Source organism: Melanerpes formicivorus, unplaced genomic scaffold (assembly GCF_026170545.1).
Source record: "Melanerpes formicivorus ecotype bairdi unplaced genomic scaffold, bMelFor1.0.p_v2 SCAF_10, whole genome shotgun sequence".
Lineage (NCBI taxonomy): Eukaryota > Metazoa > Chordata > Aves > Piciformes > Picidae > Melanerpes > Melanerpes formicivorus.
Genome location: NW_027142362.1, coordinates 3,653,524 through 3,670,730, shown reverse-complemented (window position 1 = coordinate 3,670,730; position 17,207 = coordinate 3,653,524). Strand labels below are relative to the sequence as shown.

General features: G+C 50.5%; 1 protein-coding gene across 10 annotated transcripts in view; it reads left to right on the top strand.

The window, feature by feature from the left end:
- The window catches only part of CHD2 (chromodomain helicase DNA binding protein 2), a 73,974-nt gene that overhangs the window by 46,981 nt on the left and 9,786 nt on the right, over positions 1-17,207 (top strand). For 9 of the 10 annotated variants that reach the window (XM_068143362.1, XM_068143363.1, XM_068143369.1 and 6 more), the window contains 20 exons: positions 415-539; positions 1,129-1,345; positions 1,680-1,769; positions 2,799-2,989; positions 3,846-4,034; positions 4,539-4,701; positions 5,013-5,165; positions 5,624-5,695; positions 6,796-6,945; positions 8,216-8,364; positions 8,741-8,837; positions 9,595-9,687; positions 10,161-10,334; positions 11,070-11,245; positions 12,668-12,709; positions 13,705-13,844; positions 14,600-14,741; positions 14,880-15,030; positions 16,340-16,462; positions 16,773-16,901. In XM_068143362.1, the coding sequence (XP_067999463.1) occupies positions 415-539; positions 1,129-1,345; positions 1,680-1,769; positions 2,799-2,989; positions 3,846-4,034; positions 4,539-4,701; positions 5,013-5,165; positions 5,624-5,695; positions 6,796-6,945; positions 8,216-8,364; positions 8,741-8,837; positions 9,595-9,687; positions 10,161-10,334; positions 11,070-11,245; positions 12,668-12,709; positions 13,705-13,844; positions 14,600-14,741; positions 14,880-15,030; positions 16,340-16,462; positions 16,773-16,901 (2,766 nt within the window). The remainder of the gene's footprint in view (positions 1-414; positions 540-1,128; positions 1,346-1,679; positions 1,770-2,798; positions 2,990-3,845; positions 4,035-4,538; positions 4,702-5,012; positions 5,166-5,623; positions 5,696-6,795; positions 6,946-8,215; positions 8,365-8,740; positions 8,838-9,594; positions 9,688-10,160; positions 10,335-11,069; positions 11,246-12,667; positions 12,710-13,704; positions 13,845-14,599; positions 14,742-14,879; positions 15,031-16,339; positions 16,463-16,772; positions 16,902-17,207) is intronic. The other variant, XM_068143367.1, reaches the window with a different exon arrangement.

The window sequence follows — 17,207 nt, the reverse complement described above, 5'->3', positions numbered from 1 at the left end:
TAATCTTGCAAAGTGCTTCCTCCTCAGATGGAGCTTCTGCAGAAATGCAAAGTTTTCATGTCAGTTGGATGGAAAGGAAAAACAGCCCATACCTGGGCAAAGATGCAAGGTGCTGATGTAGTGGAGAAAAGGACAGAGATAATGGAAGGGAAAACAAGAGGATACAAAAAAAGAAAGGGGAGCTTTTTGCATCTCATCTCCAGCTTTCTGTGCTCTTCAGGGGCCTGGTTGTCAGAACCAGAGGACAGCAGGCAAAGCAGAACACTGTGGAGTGGTTTTATGGGCTGCAAGCATCAGCACTGGCTAGGGAAATGTAGATGGACTTGAACAAATGAGCAGATAGCCATTCTGTGCTGGATTTTCAGCCTTACTTGCTCTTTTTCTTCAGTGGGCTCACAGCACCTTCTTTTCCAGGTGTTGAAGCAGAGGCCAAGGTTTGTTGCCCTGAAGAAACAACCTTCTTACATTGGTGGTGAGAACCTAGAGCTGCGAGATTACCAGCTGGAGGGCCTCAACTGGCTTGCTCACTCGTGGTGCAAGTATGTACAGATGCTCTGTGACATGCATTTTGTCTCCTGGGGTTTGCCCCAGTAGGATCTGACCTTATGGTGTTCAAGTGAGGCCTTTACCCATCCTGCTTCTGCAGCTTGCAGCATTTCAGATGTGACTGTGCCCAGCTGCCTTGCAGGCGCTGCAAGCAGGAGCTATCTGGGGCATGAACTCAAGAAGTCTTGTGCAAAAGCAAACCCCATTTTGCCTGCCTGGGCCTGCTCACGTGCTGGATTTGGCTGCTGTGTGAGCATGGCATGTAGCAGCCTTTGTTTTCCATTGCTCTAGCTGTAAAAAGGTTCCTAGCTGGGCATGCTTACACATTGTTCAAGCCTTGGAGAGATGTCCTTCTAAAATTAGGCCACTGACTCCCCTCTTCCTTAGCCTTTGTCCTTGCCTGCCAGTTTGGAGTGTTCCTTTTTGGAAGTTCTTTGCTATGTGCAGGGTTCAGATCAATGTCTTTGCACTGCCCCCTTTCTGTCCCTGTTTTGGGTTGCTCTTCCTGCTGGTGCACAGTAAGTGAGCAGTGGTGGAAACATGCACTCAGACAGCACTTAAATTTGTCCTCTTCTTTCTCAGGAACAACAGTGTGATCCTGGCTGATGAAATGGGCCTGGGCAAGACAATTCAGACAATATCCTTCCTGTCATACCTCTTCCATCAGCATCAGCTCTATGGCCCTTTCCTGGTGGTGGTGCCCTTGTCCACCCTCACCTCATGGCAGAGAGAGTTTGAAGTCTGGGCACCAGAGATAAATGTGGTGGTTTACATCGGAGACCTGATGAGCAGGAACATGGTGAGTGTCAGAAAGCAAAGGGTGTGGGGTCTGGTGGTGTGGAAAGCAGCTGTTGGAACTGTGGTGGTGTCACTGGGGAGATGCTGCATTCAGCTGGCAGAGGAGGGCACTGGATGAGGGCACTATCACAGCAGCAGGCTGGATGACACAACTGAACCATGTGGGCACTAAAATGAACTGCTCCTTGGGCACCCTGAGCTCCTCATATGGCACCTTGAACATCAGAGGTTTGGACGTGGTTGGAGTCTCTGGCCACAGCTACACCAGAATAACAGTTGTTAACTCATCCCTTTCAGTAGTGTGAGCTCAGTGTCAACTTCTGTCTCCCTCACAGATCCGTGAATATGAGTGGATCCACTCTCAGTCCAAAAGGTTGAAATTCAATGCACTTATCACAACGTATGAGATCCTCCTCAAGGATAAGGTGGGTGAGAGTCCAAGGATGTTTCTTACAGAATCACAGAATGGTAGGGGTTGGAAGGGACCTCCAGAGATCATCCACTCCAACCCCCTTGTCAGAGCAGGATCACCTAGGGCAGGTCACACAGGAGCACATCCAGGTGGGGTTTGGAGAGTCTGCAGAGTAGGAGACTCCACAACCTCTCTGGGCAGCCTGCTCCAGAGCTCCATCACCCTTACCATACAGAAGTGTCTCCTCATGTTGGTCCTTGTCCTATCACTAGGCACCACCAAGAAGAGCCTGGCAGCTTCATCCTGACACCCACCCCTCAGAGATTTATAGCTGTTAATAAGATCCCCTTTCAGCCTTCTCCAGACTAAACAGTCCCAGGTCCCTCAGCCTGTCTTCATGGCGGAGATGTTCCAATCCCACAGTCATCCTTGTAGTTCTGTTGGACTCTCTCCAGCAGATCCCTGTCTCTCTTGACTTGGAGAGCCCAAAACTGGACACAGTATTCTAGGGAGAGGAGAACCTCCCTAGACCTGCTGGACACACTTTTCTTGATGCTTTTCTCTGGCTTACAAAGGGGAGAGCCAGAGGAGTGACAGAGGACATAAAGCTACCTCTGCTTGCCAGAAATGCAGAGGGGATGTAGGACACTCATTGCAGTGTCTTCTCTCCTGTGCTCTGCACTCTTGTGCTGCTCTTTGCACTTGTAAGACCAGGTAGGGCAGGTTTGACCTGATTTCATTTTAGACTAGTTAAGAGGAGAAAGCAGCCCAATGAACTGCAGGGGTTCTGCACAGCATGGCTGATGGTCACCTCTCCTTTCCAGCGAGGCGAAAGCAGCGTAGGCACCTTGCTCCCGGATTTTGTTGAGTGAAACCCTTGTGGGCCCAGCTGCTTTGGTGGTGTGTCCAGCACCAGGGCTGGAGCAGGACATCCTGGAAGTGCAGTGCTTCCTGGCCATGGAGACACAAGCATGTGCAAGGTGGTGGGGCTTGCCTGAGCCAGCATCTCCTTGGGTCCTATTCCTGTTCTCTTCTGCTGCAGGCTGTTCTGGGCAGTATTAACTGGGCCTTCCTGGGGGTGGATGAAGCCCATCGCTTGAAGAACGACGACTCTCTGCTCTACAAGACATTGATTGATTTCAAGTCCAACCACAGGCTGCTGATCACTGGCACCCCACTTCAAAATTCACTCAAAGAGCTCTGGTCCCTGCTGCATTTCATCATGCCAGAGAAGTAAGTGCCCCTGTGGTCCTTCCAGATCCCTCTGTGGCCATTCCTGCCTGGTAAATAGATTCCAGGGAGTGCAGAGTGGCAGAAACCCCTACACTAAATCCCTGGGCTCAACTCAGTGGGAATGAAGCAATGAAAGTGGTGCAAACATTGGTAGGGAAAACCAGAGGTTAAGTGACTAATACAAGGAGTATTTCTGGCAGCAAATTGAATGGGGAAACCTAATCCATGCCTTTCAGAGCTGTCTTAGAGCCACCTCTAAAAAGCTGAACTTGTTTTAAGCAATCATCCCAACCATTTCTGAGCCTTGCAGTATGTTGTGGTGCAGCCAGACTCCCCAGCCATTTTATGGGAGCATTGCTCAGGGACAGTGCTGTCTTAGCTGGTTGTGCTCCTGTCCACATTATCACAAGTGTTTTGTTCTCTTGAAAGCAAAAGGTGCTGTCTGGCATTGTCGAGGCTAAGACAGGCATGTCCCAAAACTCACTAAAATGATGTTTGACTGACAAACTATAGAGTCACAGAATGGGTGGGCTGGAAGGGACCTCCAAAGGTCATCCAGTCCAACCCTCTCTGCAGTCAGCAGGGACATCTTCAACTCGATCAGGTTGCCCAGAGCCCTGTTGAGCCTCACCTTGAATATCTCCAAGGATGGAGCCTCAGCTACCTCCCTGGGCAACCTGTTCCAGTGTTCCACCACCCTCACGGTGCAGAACTCCTTCCTAACATCCAATCTGACTCTGCTCTGCCTTGAAACGATTGGCAGTGATGTGTCTTGTGCAGCAGGGCAGTAGCTGCTGTGTGATGTGATAAGACAAGAGGTATTCTGACCCTCTCTGCTTCTCATTTCTGTTGCTAGGTTTGAGTTCTGGGAGGATTTTGAAGAGGATCATGGGAAAGGTAGAGAGAATGGCTACCAGAGCCTTCACAAGGTGCTGGAGCCATTTCTGCTACGCAGAGTGAAGAAGGATGTGGAGAAATCTTTGCCAGCCAAAGTGGAGCAGATCCTTCGTGTGGAGATGTCTGCTTTGCAGAAGCAGTATTACAAGTGAGTCACTTCTGAAGTTACTGGGAGTGCCAGGAGAAATGGGCACATCTTTCTGTGTGCTCAGTGTACTGTGGCCTTCAGAATGCAGTGTCACAGGCATCACCTGTAGTACCAGGAGCTTCACAGTAGGACTTTTAGGTAGGGTAGTTGATATTTTTCCTTCTGAAGAAAGCATCTCTAAGGCCACTGGAGATGGTGGTGTAGAATGATGTGTTTCAGCTGGTCAGCTTTGCAGGACAGAGGCTGTGTCTTTCCTGGGAGAGGAAAGCTCCCCACAAAACTGTGGTGCTGTTTAATATTAAGCTGTAGTAATATCAACAGGAAAGTAAGGTTGGGCTTTCTAGTCAGGAGCCAACAGTAGCCTCTAGAATTGAAGAGAGATGGAGGGAGGGAAGTTGATTGATGCCTGAACAAGACACTCCTGCAGGTTTTGTTCCTCTGAGGCTCCAGCATGCCCACTGTGCACTGTGAAAGGATTTAGAGCTTTCACTTTCTTGCCTGTAGGTGGATTTTGACAAGAAACTACAAAGCCCTTTCCAAGGGCACGAGGGGGAGCACATCTGGGTTCCTGAACATTGTGATGGAGTTGAAAAAGTGCTGCAACCACTGCTACCTTATTAAACCTCCTGAGGAAAATGAGAGAGAGAATGGCCTTGAGACCCTGCAGGTGGGCAGTGCCTTTGGTTACTATTGGTTTTTCTTAGCTTTCCCCTTTTTCCTGTCCTCCCACCAAGATAAGGTCTGGTGAAGCCTTAGCTTCTGCTGCTTTTCCATCAGAAACAGCCTCACAGCTAGGCTGAGCCCCTGAATGTCCTGCTGTGCCCTTGTAGTGCAGGCAGTGCTTTGTGTGTGGCCTTTGGGTCAATCCAGATGATTTGATTAGAGGTGTACAGGAGAAGCATGGCCCCCAAAGAGCTACCTCTGTGTAGATCAGGTGAAGTTGGAAGGCATCAGCTGGAATGACCATTACTCCTTCAGTCTCTGGTCAGGAGCAGTGGGAAGCTGATTCTCTTGGACAAGCTGCTGACCAGGCTGCGGGAGAGAGGCAACAGGGTGCTGATCTTCTCCCAGATGGTGAGGATGCTGGACATCTTGGCAGAGTACCTGACTATCAAACACTACCCTTTTCAGGTGAGAGACATCAGCGTGGAAAGCGGTGGGGTTCGCAGAGGCTCCAGGGACACCGAGAGGGAGCCTGGGCAATGGCGCTTGATGGCTTTCCCAGGGGCTGTGGGCTGGGATTATGGGCTGCACTTCCTGAAACACACTGGAGGGAGCTGAGAAGTCCCTTCAGTTCAGTGTGGCTCTGCAAAACACACAGGCAGGCCTGTGCTTTGGGCTCTGTCCTGTGATAAACACAGAGGAGAGGATCCCTGGCGGGCAGCCCGTAATGAGAGCTGCTGTGTCACCCTCCTGCCCTGGCGACGCCGCGGGTTAAGGCAGGGCACTTCTTTTTAATTGGCAGTTATTTTTAATTATGAAATGCTGCAGGCAGGGAAGGGGGCTGTAAGGCTCCCAGAGCGTGGCTGCAGCAGCTCCTCAGGGCTCCTTTGCCTTCTGTCTTGTATCATCACTGTTGAATTTTGCAGCGCTTGGACGGCTCGATCAAAGGGGAGATCCGAAAGCAGGCGCTGGACCACTTCAACGCCGACGGCTCTGAGGTACCACAGCTGGGGCTGCCCTGCTTCAGGAGGGTCTGGGTGGGCTCTCTGAGCTGTGGGCATTCATGGCTGAACCACAGGTGACTGCCAGGAGGGAATAAGTTGGGTTCATTTCTCTTTACGGGACCCCAGATACTTTTAAAGCCATAGATCTGGCAGGTTTGGCAGCTAGCCAGGTTCCTCATTGTAAATGCCCTACACCCCCAGACCCTGCAGGTGTCATCTCCAGAATGCCCCAAAGAGGCTGGGAAGGGCCAGAATTTAGCAATTCTCTACCCATGGTCCAGGAAATGAGATGGCTGCTGAATGACTCCTCCAGTCTGAAGCTGGTTTGAAGTGGCAGAGTCAAGAGGGGATTTTAAGCGTTGGCAGGCAGCAAAGACTCCAGCCTAAGAGGAGAGGGTATCTCCAGCCTCTCTTCTGAGCTTGCTGACTCACAGTGACTGGTGTGAGGCACTTGTTCTGTGCCAGTCAGCCCAGCTGGGACAAATACCTCTGCTCACTCCAGAAGCCTGGGCTGAAGGAGGGTTCTTGACACAGGAGGTACAGTTCAGTGCTTCATGGTGGTTGGAAAGTTGACACAAGTGAGGAGACAGTGAGTGGGAAAGGGGCAGGAATGCCCACAGGATCTGCCCTTTTCTCTTTCCTGGGGGCTCAGACATTCTGGCTCTACCCTGGCACCCCATGCCCTTGAGCAGTGACTCAGTCTGTAGTTGCTGATCTCAACCCCAGCAGGCATCAGGCAACAAAAAGGACGTTTGCCTCTGCCTTCGCAGGAGCGTGGTGGGCAGCATGCTCTGACCTTCAAAAGTGACTCCAAGCTGCTCTTAACCTGAGCTGTTAGTGTTACTGTCCCAAAAGGATGCATGCCAGGCCCTTCCTGGAATAGCACAACTGTCACCCCTGCCAGCACTGCCTCACCTTAAAGTCCAGTGGTGCTGACCCTGCGTGAGCAGGGTGTGGGAAGGAAATCCTCTTTCTGGATGAGTGCAGCAGAGCCCTCCCTCCCTCCCTCCCTCCCTTTCCTTCCACAGCTTTGAAGTCACCACTCTTATGTTATGTTGACAGTTAGCTCATGGATGCTTTTTTCTTTCCTCCAGGACTTCTGTTTCTTGTTGTCAACACGAGCTGGAGGGCTGGGAATTAATCTGGCCTCTGCTGATACTGTTGTGATCTTTGACTCTGACTGGAACCCACAAAATGATCTCCAGGCTCAGGCTCGAGCTCACCGGATTGGACAGAAGAAGCAGGTTGGAAGAGTTGCCTGGCTTGTTTTCTCTGTGGTTTCAGTGTGGGCATCTAAACAGGCTCCAAGACCTTCTGAAAACGTGGTCTTTTTGCTCCCCAACTCAAGCAGAACTTATTTCAAAGCCAGGAAACAACAGAAAACCCAGCCTAGATTTGCCAAGTCCCAGGTCCTTTCTGTAGGCTTTGAATCTTGGCATGGTTCAAAACCAAGAACCCAACCCATGGTGTTGCACTTCTCTGCTAGGGGACTCTGATCTTTCTTGGTCTGAAAAATCTGGAGCACAAGGGACTCTGGAATGAGCTGCCCAGGGAGGCTGTGGCTGCCTCCTCCCTGGGGGTGTTTAAGGCCGGGTTGGATGAGGCCTTGAGCAGCTGAGCCTAGTTGAGAGGCTTCCCTGCCCAAGGTGGGGAGGTTGGAGCAGATGATCTCTGGGGTCCCTTCCCAAGCTGAGCCATTCTGTGACAGCAGAACATCCACCTTACTGGGATTTTATTAGATGTGTGAGAAGTTGGGTGCTAGTCTGGATTGAGAAGGATTGTTGCAGAAGATTTTTGCTCTGTGCTTAGCCACGCTGCAGGATCTGTGTTAACCAGCCTGAGTTTAGCTGATCTGATGGGTTTTAGTCTGCAAAAGAGACATCTGGGCATGAAGGGCATCAGCAGGCTGGTCTCATAGTATCAGTCAGGGTTGGAAGGGACCACCAGGATCATCTAGTTCCAACCCCCCTGCCATGGGCAGGGACACCCCACACTAGATCAGCCTGGCCAGAGCCTCAGCCAGCCTGGGCTTAAACACCTCCAGGGACGGGGCCTCAACCACCTCCCTGGACAACCCATTCCAGGGCTTCACCACTCTCATGGGGAAGAACTTCCTCCTCACATCCAGACTGAATCTCCCCACCTCCAGCTTCATTCCATTCCCCCTAGTCCTTATCACTGCCTGAGATCCTGAGCAGTCCCTCCCCAGCCTTCCTGTAGGCCCCCTTCAGATACTGGAAGGCCACAATTAGGTCACCTCGGAGCCTTCTCTTCTCCAGACTGAACAGCCCCAACTCCTTCAGTCTGTCCTCACAGGAGAGGTGCTCCAGCTCTCTGCTCATCCTCCTGGCCCTTCTCTGGACACCTTCCAGCACCTCCACATCCCTCTTGTAATAGGGGCTCCAGAGCTGGAGGCAGTGAAACCCGTCCCCTGTGAAACCCGTGAGGGCTGCATTGCTGTGTCAGCAGAGCATGCTCAGGTGCAGGCAACAGGTCTGTTCTCTTGGCCTGCAGGTGAACATTTACCGACTGGTCACAAAGGGTACAGTGGAGGAGGAGATCATTGAGAGGGCCAAGAAGAAGATGGTGCTGGACCATCTGGTGATCCAGCGCATGGACACCACCGGCCGCACCGTGCTGGACAACAACTCCGGGAGGTCCAAGTAAGTCATTGCTCTGGGAGGGCCCAGTGAGGGATCTGCTCTGGGAGGGCCAAGTGAGGGATTGCTCTGGGAGGGCCAAGTGAGGGATCTACTCGAGGCTGCATCAGGAACATTGTGCCCAGTTCTGGGCTCCTCAGTTCAAGAAGGACCTTGGGGAACTGCTTGAAAGAGTCCAGCACAGAGCCACAAAGGTGCTGGAGGGAGTGGAACATCTTCCTTATGAGGAGAGACTGAGGGAGCTGAGGGCTCTTTAGCTTGTAGTGCTGAGTAGCAAATTTCCCTCTTGCTTTTAGTTAGGCAAAACTTTGGCATGGTTTTGTGCTGTACCAATGCTGACTTAACAGCTCAAAACACACTTTCTTCCTCATTCTTGCAGCTCAAATCCTTTCAACAAGGAGGAGCTGACAGCTATTCTGAAGTTTGGAGCTGAAGATCTCTTCAAGGAGCTTGAAGGGGAAGAGTCAGAGCCTCAGGTAGTTTGAAATTGAAATCACTTAGCTGTCTGTAGTCCTCTGCAGGTGTGCATGGGGGATCAGGTGTGTTTGCTGCCTCTTTGTACTTGCTCTGTGCATGAGAGCAGGTCAGTGAACAGGGCACGTTTGAGTCTGCAGAAGCTGGACAAAGAGAGGGCTGGGGGGTCAGAGGGCTGAGGAGAGAGCACCTTGTTGTTTGGGGTTAGATGGCAGGGGCCACCAAGAAAGTGCCTTGGCTCCCAAGGCTTCGTTAGCTAGTTAGAGCACAGCCTGCTGAGAACTCCTCTCCCTGCCTCCTCAGAACACTTCCTCAGCATCCTTTTTTGGTCGTTCTCACAGAGAGACAGGAGTCAGCACGGCAAAGTCAAGTAGGTCGCTCTCTCCTTGCCTCAGCGCTGCTTGAGAGTTTAGTGCTGAGTGCTTTGACCAATTCTCTTCACAGCCTGAGCAGCAGAGCTTCCCCTGAGGTAAACAGCCCACAGTTAATAGATCTCCCTCTGGAAACTTTTCCTGCTGCTCAGCCTTGACGTTCCTTTTCTTCTAATCTTATCACCCTTATTTAGACTCTTTTGTTCCACCCCAGGTGGTTAATCCCTGCCCTCTCTGATGACACCCTGCAGATATTTGCACTTCGTTTAGCTCATGTCGGCAAGGTGCACGTGCAGCTTTGCAGCCCACGAGGCTGTTCTTAAGGCCTCTTGTTTCCTGCCTGTGCTCAGCACCCTCCTCTTTATGACTCTTTCTTTCCGGCTGGCAGGAGATGGACATTGATGAGATCCTGCGGCTGGCTGAAACACGGGAGAATGAAGTGTCCACCAGTGCTACTGACGAGCTCCTCTCCCAGTTCAAGGTATGCACCATGCAGCTCCCTGGTGGGGTGCAGGACTGTGACTTCTGCCTCCTCGCCACGGTCAGTGAGAGAGAGGACAGCCGAGGCCTGGTTAGATGTGAGCCGTACAAAGCGGTCTGCTGACGGGGTTGCCTGGATTTGGTAGCTGGGGAGGTACAGAGCTATTAATTTAATTTCCAACAAGTTGGTTTGGAAGCCTGTGGACAAAGGGCAGAATTTACCAAATTTGGAAACAAAGCCAAGAAGTCAGAGAGGCTCAGCAGTACTTCTTCAGCTGCACGTACTGCCTCCAAAGCTGTTAGCCCAAAGACGTGGCAGGGAACCAGGAACGCAGTGACATAGGGATCAATTACAAAGTACTTATGGAAGTGTTGGCAGAATTCCTATGGGGAAGGAGTTGAGGCTTAGCAGACAGCTCCAGGGTGTTCCTGCCAGGGGGAGGATTTCTGAAAGTGTTGCTTTGCTTACAAAAGGTGGCCAACTTTGCAACCATGGAGGAGGAGGAGACGGAGCTGGACGAGCGGTCCCAGAAGGACTGGGACGATATCATTCCAGAGGAGCAGAGGAAAAAGGTGGAGGAGGAAGAAAGGCAGAAAGAATTGGAGGAAATCTACATGCTGCCTCGAATCAGGAGCTCCACCAAAAAGGTACAGCCCAGCTTGAGGAACTGAGAGGCAGGAGATGAGAGCTGACGAAGGCAACACGCAGGGGAGGCCTTCCTGCCATCCCAGAGCTGCTCTATCTTCTGCAGAGCTGTTCAGGAGCGAGGCACAGAGGTAGCACATGGACCTCTTGTTGCTGGCAGTTTTTCTCCTTGGCCTCTCTAGATCCCCAGATCTAAGTGTGTGTCTGGCAGGCAAAAGAGATGGTGCCTTCCCAAGTTCTTTTCTGGATGATGGGATCTACCACTATCCAACAGAAGGCAGGCTGTGCAAGGAGAGTTTTCTGGGACGTGGGACTGTAAGGGGTTATGAATTGTTCTCTGGGATGAGCTGGAGGAAAACATTGAAAGTGAAAACTGGAGAGAAGGAGAATTCATTCTGGATGGCTCTGGGTTGATGTCTGAGCTGTCACACCTATGGGACCGTGTCACAAAGCCACAGTGTCAGTGGGGTTTCATGTATCCCATACATCACTAAATCAAAATGCAACTGTGAAACTGCTGGCTAGAAGCCTCTAAAGGAAGGACAACCACCAGAGCCTGGAGTCTGCAAGGATGTGCAGCCTCTCTGGGCTGATCCTGTGAGCTTCTGCATCTTCCAGAAGAGAGGCCAAGGTGTTTTACAGCCTGAGAGTGAACTAGTGCCACTGCATGGGAGGGACAGAAAATGCTGACAGATTAGCAGTTGTTAAGTGTACTGCTCTTTTTCTGGCACATGCAGGCCCAGACAAATGACAGTGAATCAGATGCAGAAACCAAGAGAAGGCTTCAGAGATCATCTGGGTCAGAGAGTGAGACGGACGAGACCGACGATGAGAAGAGACCGAAGCGCAGGGGGCGTCCTCGCAGCGTCAGGAAGGACACCGTGGAAGGCTTTACTGATGCTGAAATCAGGAGGTCAGTGCCAAGCACAAGAGACAGTCCAGAAAACAGATCTAGAAATCCCATGCAGGTGGAGAGAGCCCCACATGAATCCAGGAGGTGATCACCTGTAAGCACATCAGTGGCTTATGCAGAGCTGGTTCGTTGGGGCAGCTTCTGCACCTTTGTGTAATTCACTGCACTGTCAGCTGCTGACCTGAACATTCTGGTCTGGATTGTCTTCAGCCAGGCTGCAGTGAAGCTAGTACCTTCCTTCAATTAATCCTTATTTCAACTGCACTTCCTGGGCCAAGTGGATTGAGTTAGTTCCCTGTTACTCCTGTGGTCTTAAGTCCCATGAAATACAGAGCTGGAGAAGCCAAGGACTCTGGTGGCCTTCCTGACATTCTTCTGGCAGTAGTTCTGCTGATTTAAGGTTCAAGTGGAAGACCAGCTCTGGCAAAATAACCCCATGTGGAGCACTGGTGCTGTGGATCCCAGTGGTTGTGAGAGCTCTTATTCAGTGTGTCCCTGAAGTCAGCAGAGGGCTGAATTCCAGAGCATTGATTTCTTCTTACATCTTCTAACTCTTGAGCCCTTCTCAAAGATCTTTGTCTTAAGGAAAAGAGAGGCCTGGGAGCTTGCCTTGACTCTTGAGCTGTGATGTATTTTTAAACAGGTAGCAGTCAGACTTTTTTGGATTGCAGTAGCTGTCCCATATTCAGCCCCTGAAACCATAGAGGAGGAAGGAGGTGTTGCAATGTGAACTAAAGCAGCAGGTTAGGTTATTGTGATGTAGCACAAAGGGGTGAAAGAGCAAAAGCGGAAAAACAAGAGAGGAGGGAAAAAATAACTAATTGAAGCAGCTAAAGCCATTGCTCCCAGCACAAGGCACTGCTCAGTTGAAACAGTGGTGTCTGACTCTTGCCCTCAAGTTGTGTGGCAGTGATTTTCACAGCAAAAATAAGACATAAGAATAAATAACAGCCCTTGTCTGCAGACCTCTCTGCTGGTTTGCACCACATTTGGCTCCCCTGTGATGGGCTGTTACAGCCTGAGCATTAAACTTCCTAATGACACTGATTTAATGCCTCTTTTCTTCTGGGGAAAAATGAAGTTAATTATTACCAAAGTGGTCTGAGCCAAAGCTTGCTTTCCATCTTTTTTTACACTACAGTTATGACTCTCCTCTTTTTTTTCCCCTCATCTGCCAAACATCCACCACTCATAATAATGTCATCTTCTTCTCCAGCCCAGGGCACAGAACTCTTTGTGGGGGTTAATGGAGTTGGCTTCTCAGTCTTTGAGTGATGCTTAGCTAATCAGTGTGGAATGCAAGGTTGATAATGTGGCAGTCTGCAAATGATACTTGTGATCTATTTAATGTTTGTGATACTGGACCCACTTTTTATGGCAGTTGGTTTAGTTTTGGTTTTCTTTGTTGTTGTTTCTCATTAGGTTTATCAAGGCTTACAAGAAGTTTGGGTTGCCTCTTGAACGGTAAGTCACAGCCTGGCCCTGCTCCAGAGGGTTATCCAGGGGGGACATTGTGTTTCTAGCCATACCCACATTGCTCTGGGTGTTTGATATAACCTCCACAGACAGCACAAAGCCTTGCTGTCGTGTGATCAGCAACCCAAAACTGCCATACAGTCCCTCACGTCTCCGTTGATGGATGCTGATGAGTGCTGGCTGAACAAGCAGCTAGAGCGGTAGTGGCAGAGGGCTGCACACAGCATCATCCTGCTGGCACAGCTTGGCCCTTGGGGCATTTCCACTCTGCCTAGAAAGGAGAGGGAGCAGCTGTCTGAACAGCAAGTGCTACCCAAAACGCTTGCCAAGCTTCTCTGTGCATATTAGTTTCAAGACTGGACTGGGAGCATCTTTGTCTCACTGCCACATCCCTCTTGAAGGGAAGGGGGGAGAGGCACACACAACATCCTCAAGTGTGGGTCTGCAGAGCCAGCTGTGAGGAAGGAAGAGAGATGGGCACATGTCCTGAGTCTGGGGAGCTGGAGCCCTTGCTGAGGTCTCAGAGCTGAGGCAGGGGGCCTTGCATGTGTTGTATGAGACACAACTGTGTTGTTTCAGCTGGCTGGATTCTTCTGTTGTGAAACACAAGGCTTGTGTGTGGAGCCTTGGCCAAGCAAAAGGGACAGCAGATGGCAGCTTTTGACCATCAAATGGAGTTAATGTGGCAATGGGAAAGCATGAAGTAACGCTGGGTGGACACAGAGTGACCTGGGCTGTGGTGCCCAGGATAGACAGCTGTCACCTTTGCCCTAACACTAAAAAAATCCAGAAGACTGGACCAGTTGTACTCCATCTGCACCACAGTGCAACTGGTAGACTTAAAAGAGACTGAAATAGCTTCCTGCAGGCACTTGGCTCATGTGTGTTTGTACAGTCACACCTAGACAGTATTGTGACACAGCTGCTCAGGGCATGGCTGGCAGGAGATACCCCTCATCAAGTAGTTTTTCCCCCTTTGCCAGGCTGGAGTGCATTGCCCGGGATGCTGAGCTGGTGGACAAGTCTGTGGCTGATCTGAAACGGTTAGGGGAGCTCATCCACAACAGCTGTGTGTCAGCCATGCAGGAGTATGAGGAGCAGCTGAAGGAAAACCCAAGTGAAGGTGAGCAAGAGGCTGATTGTGGTGGTTTTAGGGGTGTTCAGTGCAGCTGGTGAGGAACCTGTTCTCTTGTTGGACAGGGAGGCTTGCTCCACTGTGACTTAAAAGCAAAGAGCAAGCACACACTGAAACCGTCCCATCTCTGCCAGGCAGCTGGCACCAACTCCTGAGTCTTCTGCTCAGACTGCAAAGTGCCATTTGGGTCTGTTGGCTTCTGCTGAGCCTAACTTTTCCTGGGGAGAAGCTGAAGTCATCAGTTTGTTTAATGCTGAGCCACAAGGCAAAGCAGATAGTATTTTAGCTGCCCCTGGAGTTGGGATTCAAGCTGGTGCTGTGTGCTGGAGCTGGTGCTCCATGGTAGAGCTGGATCCACAACCAGCACACCCCAGAGCTGGCATCATCAGCCCCTCCGTGGCTGTTCCTGCTGTTAGTTTGGAGATACAGGGATCTGGGCTGGATTTCCCATTGGGTCTCTGCCTGTTGCAGCTCAACAAAACTACTGAAGAAACAGCTCCAGCTTAGCTGGGTTCTGAGGAAGATGATCCTGGTAGGTGTTTGGGCTGCAGATCTAACTTAGGTGATCTGACTTGCAGATCTGACTTAGGTGAAAAAGGCTTTTTTTTCTGGGCCTGCCATAGCAGACAGCCTTAGGTTTGAACAAGAGGTTGCAGGCAAGGTGTTGATCTCATTGTGTCTAGACATTTTCACAGAGGAACTTCTTTCTGTAAGAGTTCTCTTAGTTGCTGTGTTCTATTGAGCAGGGAAAGGGCCTGGGAAAAGAAGAGGCCCTACTATCAAGATCTCTGGTGTGCAAGTCAACGTGAAATCCATCATCCAGCACGAAGAGGAGTTTGAAATGCTGCATAAATCCATTCCTGCAGACCCAGAGGAAAGGAAGAAGTGAGTTTGGCTAAGAAGGCAGTGCAGAATGAGGCTGAGGGAGTTTGGATTTGGTAGTGGAAGGAGAAGGGCCTAGACCTGTGTCTGTGCTTCCCCCTCCCCAGCACTAAAAGCATCTCCTGTTTGAAATGCCTCCAGGTACCGCCTGACGTGCCGTGTCAAAGCTGCCCACTTCGATGTGGACTGGGGAGTGGAGGAGGATTCTCGCTTGCTGGTGGGAATTTATGAGCATGGCTATGGAAACTGGGAGCTAATTAAAACAGATCCAGAGCTGAAGCTGTCTGATAAGGTAGGTTGCTTTGCTCCTTGCTTGCGTGGGGCCTGTGGCAGCGTTCCTAGAGAAGATGTTTTGCTTTGCTCCAGGAACAGCTGCTTATGTTTGTAACCACTCCAAAAATAATAACAATAAATAATAGGAAAACACTGACCTCTGAGGAATGTTGCATGCTCCATGGAAAGCAGAGTTATTTGATTGGCAGTCATTTTTTCCCCCTCTCTGAACAGTACCATATGAACCACACTGAAAAGATGGAGGAAGAGACTGGTCATGCTGCCCTGTGTGGTTACATGCACGGTATAGAGGGGGCAGGGCATAAGCCTGACTTCATATTTCCTTCAGCATCTCACAAGAAGCTGAGTCTCAGTTTCTGGTGTGGAAATAATTTTTCACAGGTTTGACACTGCTTATGTCAAGGCTGGCCCCTGTTGGCTTTGAGGGTATGGGTACGTGACTGGCTGTGGCAGCAAAGCCAGCTGGAAAGCCTCCATCTAGTTCCTCTGCTCCTCACTCACTCCCATAAGAGCTGCTCATGGGGCCACGGTGAGGTGATCCAGGTTAGAAATCAGCTGCACAGGGGAAGGAGAGAGAGCTGCCACACAGGGCTGAGGATCAGGGGGAATCTCTACACCAGCTTTGCTGCAATCTCATGACTTCCCTGGTAGTGTTCTTTGCAAGGATCAGGCTGTGGCTGAGAGCCCTCCTGCAAGGAAGGCATTTTACAACGGAGACAATTTCCTGAGACACACCACCCAGCCTCCAATGAAGTATGAAGGGAACTTAGCTGGCAAGCTGAGATTCTTCCTCCCCCAAGTGGCACCTGACAGCCTTGTTTTCCACTAAGACTTCCCCATCTGTGTCGTTGCTGCAGCAAAGCCTCAGGCTGCCAGAGGGGACCAGCCTGCTGTCACAAGGCTGTCACAAGCAAATCTGATGTGTCAGGGAGAGTCGACTCTGTTCAAAGGAACTAAAGATCCCAAAGGTGGTTTGAAAAGGAGAAGTTTGGGGTTTTTGTCCTTCTTCTGGGCACAGTTACAAAAAAGATTGTAGAGAGCCTAGGTAGATGCCTTGGGGCCCTTTCACTACTGTAGAAGGCCCAGGGGAGGGATGCTTGGTAGGAGCTTGGCTTTGGGCTACACAGGAAGGGTCCACATGGAAGCTGGAAGAAATGCTTGACTCTTGTTATTGCCCTAGCAGGTGCAGCATCTCCAACCCTTTGTTGGGCCTGGAAGGACTGCTGCTGGTGTGCATCTCTTTTGTTAGGGTTTGATAGGTGAATGTAGGTGCATTTTACTTTATTTCTTTTACCTCTTTATCAAAGATCCTGCCTGTGGAGACAGATAAGAAACCTCAGGGAAAGCAGCTCCAGACCAGAGTTGATTATCTACTGAAACTGCTGAAGAAAGATCTGGACAAGAAAGAAAACATGAAGGATGGGGAAGAGGTGAGATGTGGCTTTTTGATTTTGGAGGTTTCAGGATGAACAGGATGGTGGGAGGCAGCTGCTGTTCCCAAGCCACTGGACACCACCTCTGTGAAAGAATATGGACTTGTCTGTTGTCTGATTGCATTGTGGTACTGGAATGGCAATTAATAAGGGGCAGGTAATTATTATTGAAGGGCTCAGACTCCTCAGGGTTCTTGCCACCCTGCAGGACCTGCAGTTGTTTGCATGCTGTTGAGGAAATGGGATATGTCCCCAGGAAGCAGCTCTAGCTATTCACATGACCTCACTTGTCCCATGTTTTCACTAGGGCAAGCTAAAGAAGAGGAAACCACGAGTAAAGAAAGAGAACAAGGCTCCCAAAGTCAAAGATGAGCATGGGAATGAGCTCTCCCCTCCTAGGCACTCAGACAACCAGTCAGAAGAAGGTGAAGTCAAGGTGAGTCAACCTGGTGGATCAGTTCCCTTGAGCTGTGTTGTTACTGCAGAAACTCACCTTGAGAAGCACCCCTGGCAGACATCCTGTGGGGTTGGAGGACCACAGGAGACTGGCAAACTCACAAAAACATGCATACAGCTGTTGGGGTGGAAGGAGGACCTTTCCCACCTACTCTTTTAGCTTAGTGCTTGAAGTGTCCTGAGGGGTCCCAGCACGGCCACGCACGGCCACGTAGCACCTTAGGAAAAGGTTGTCTCAGGACAAAGCCTGTTGCCCTTATAAAGGAGAGAAAGAGGAATTGTTTCC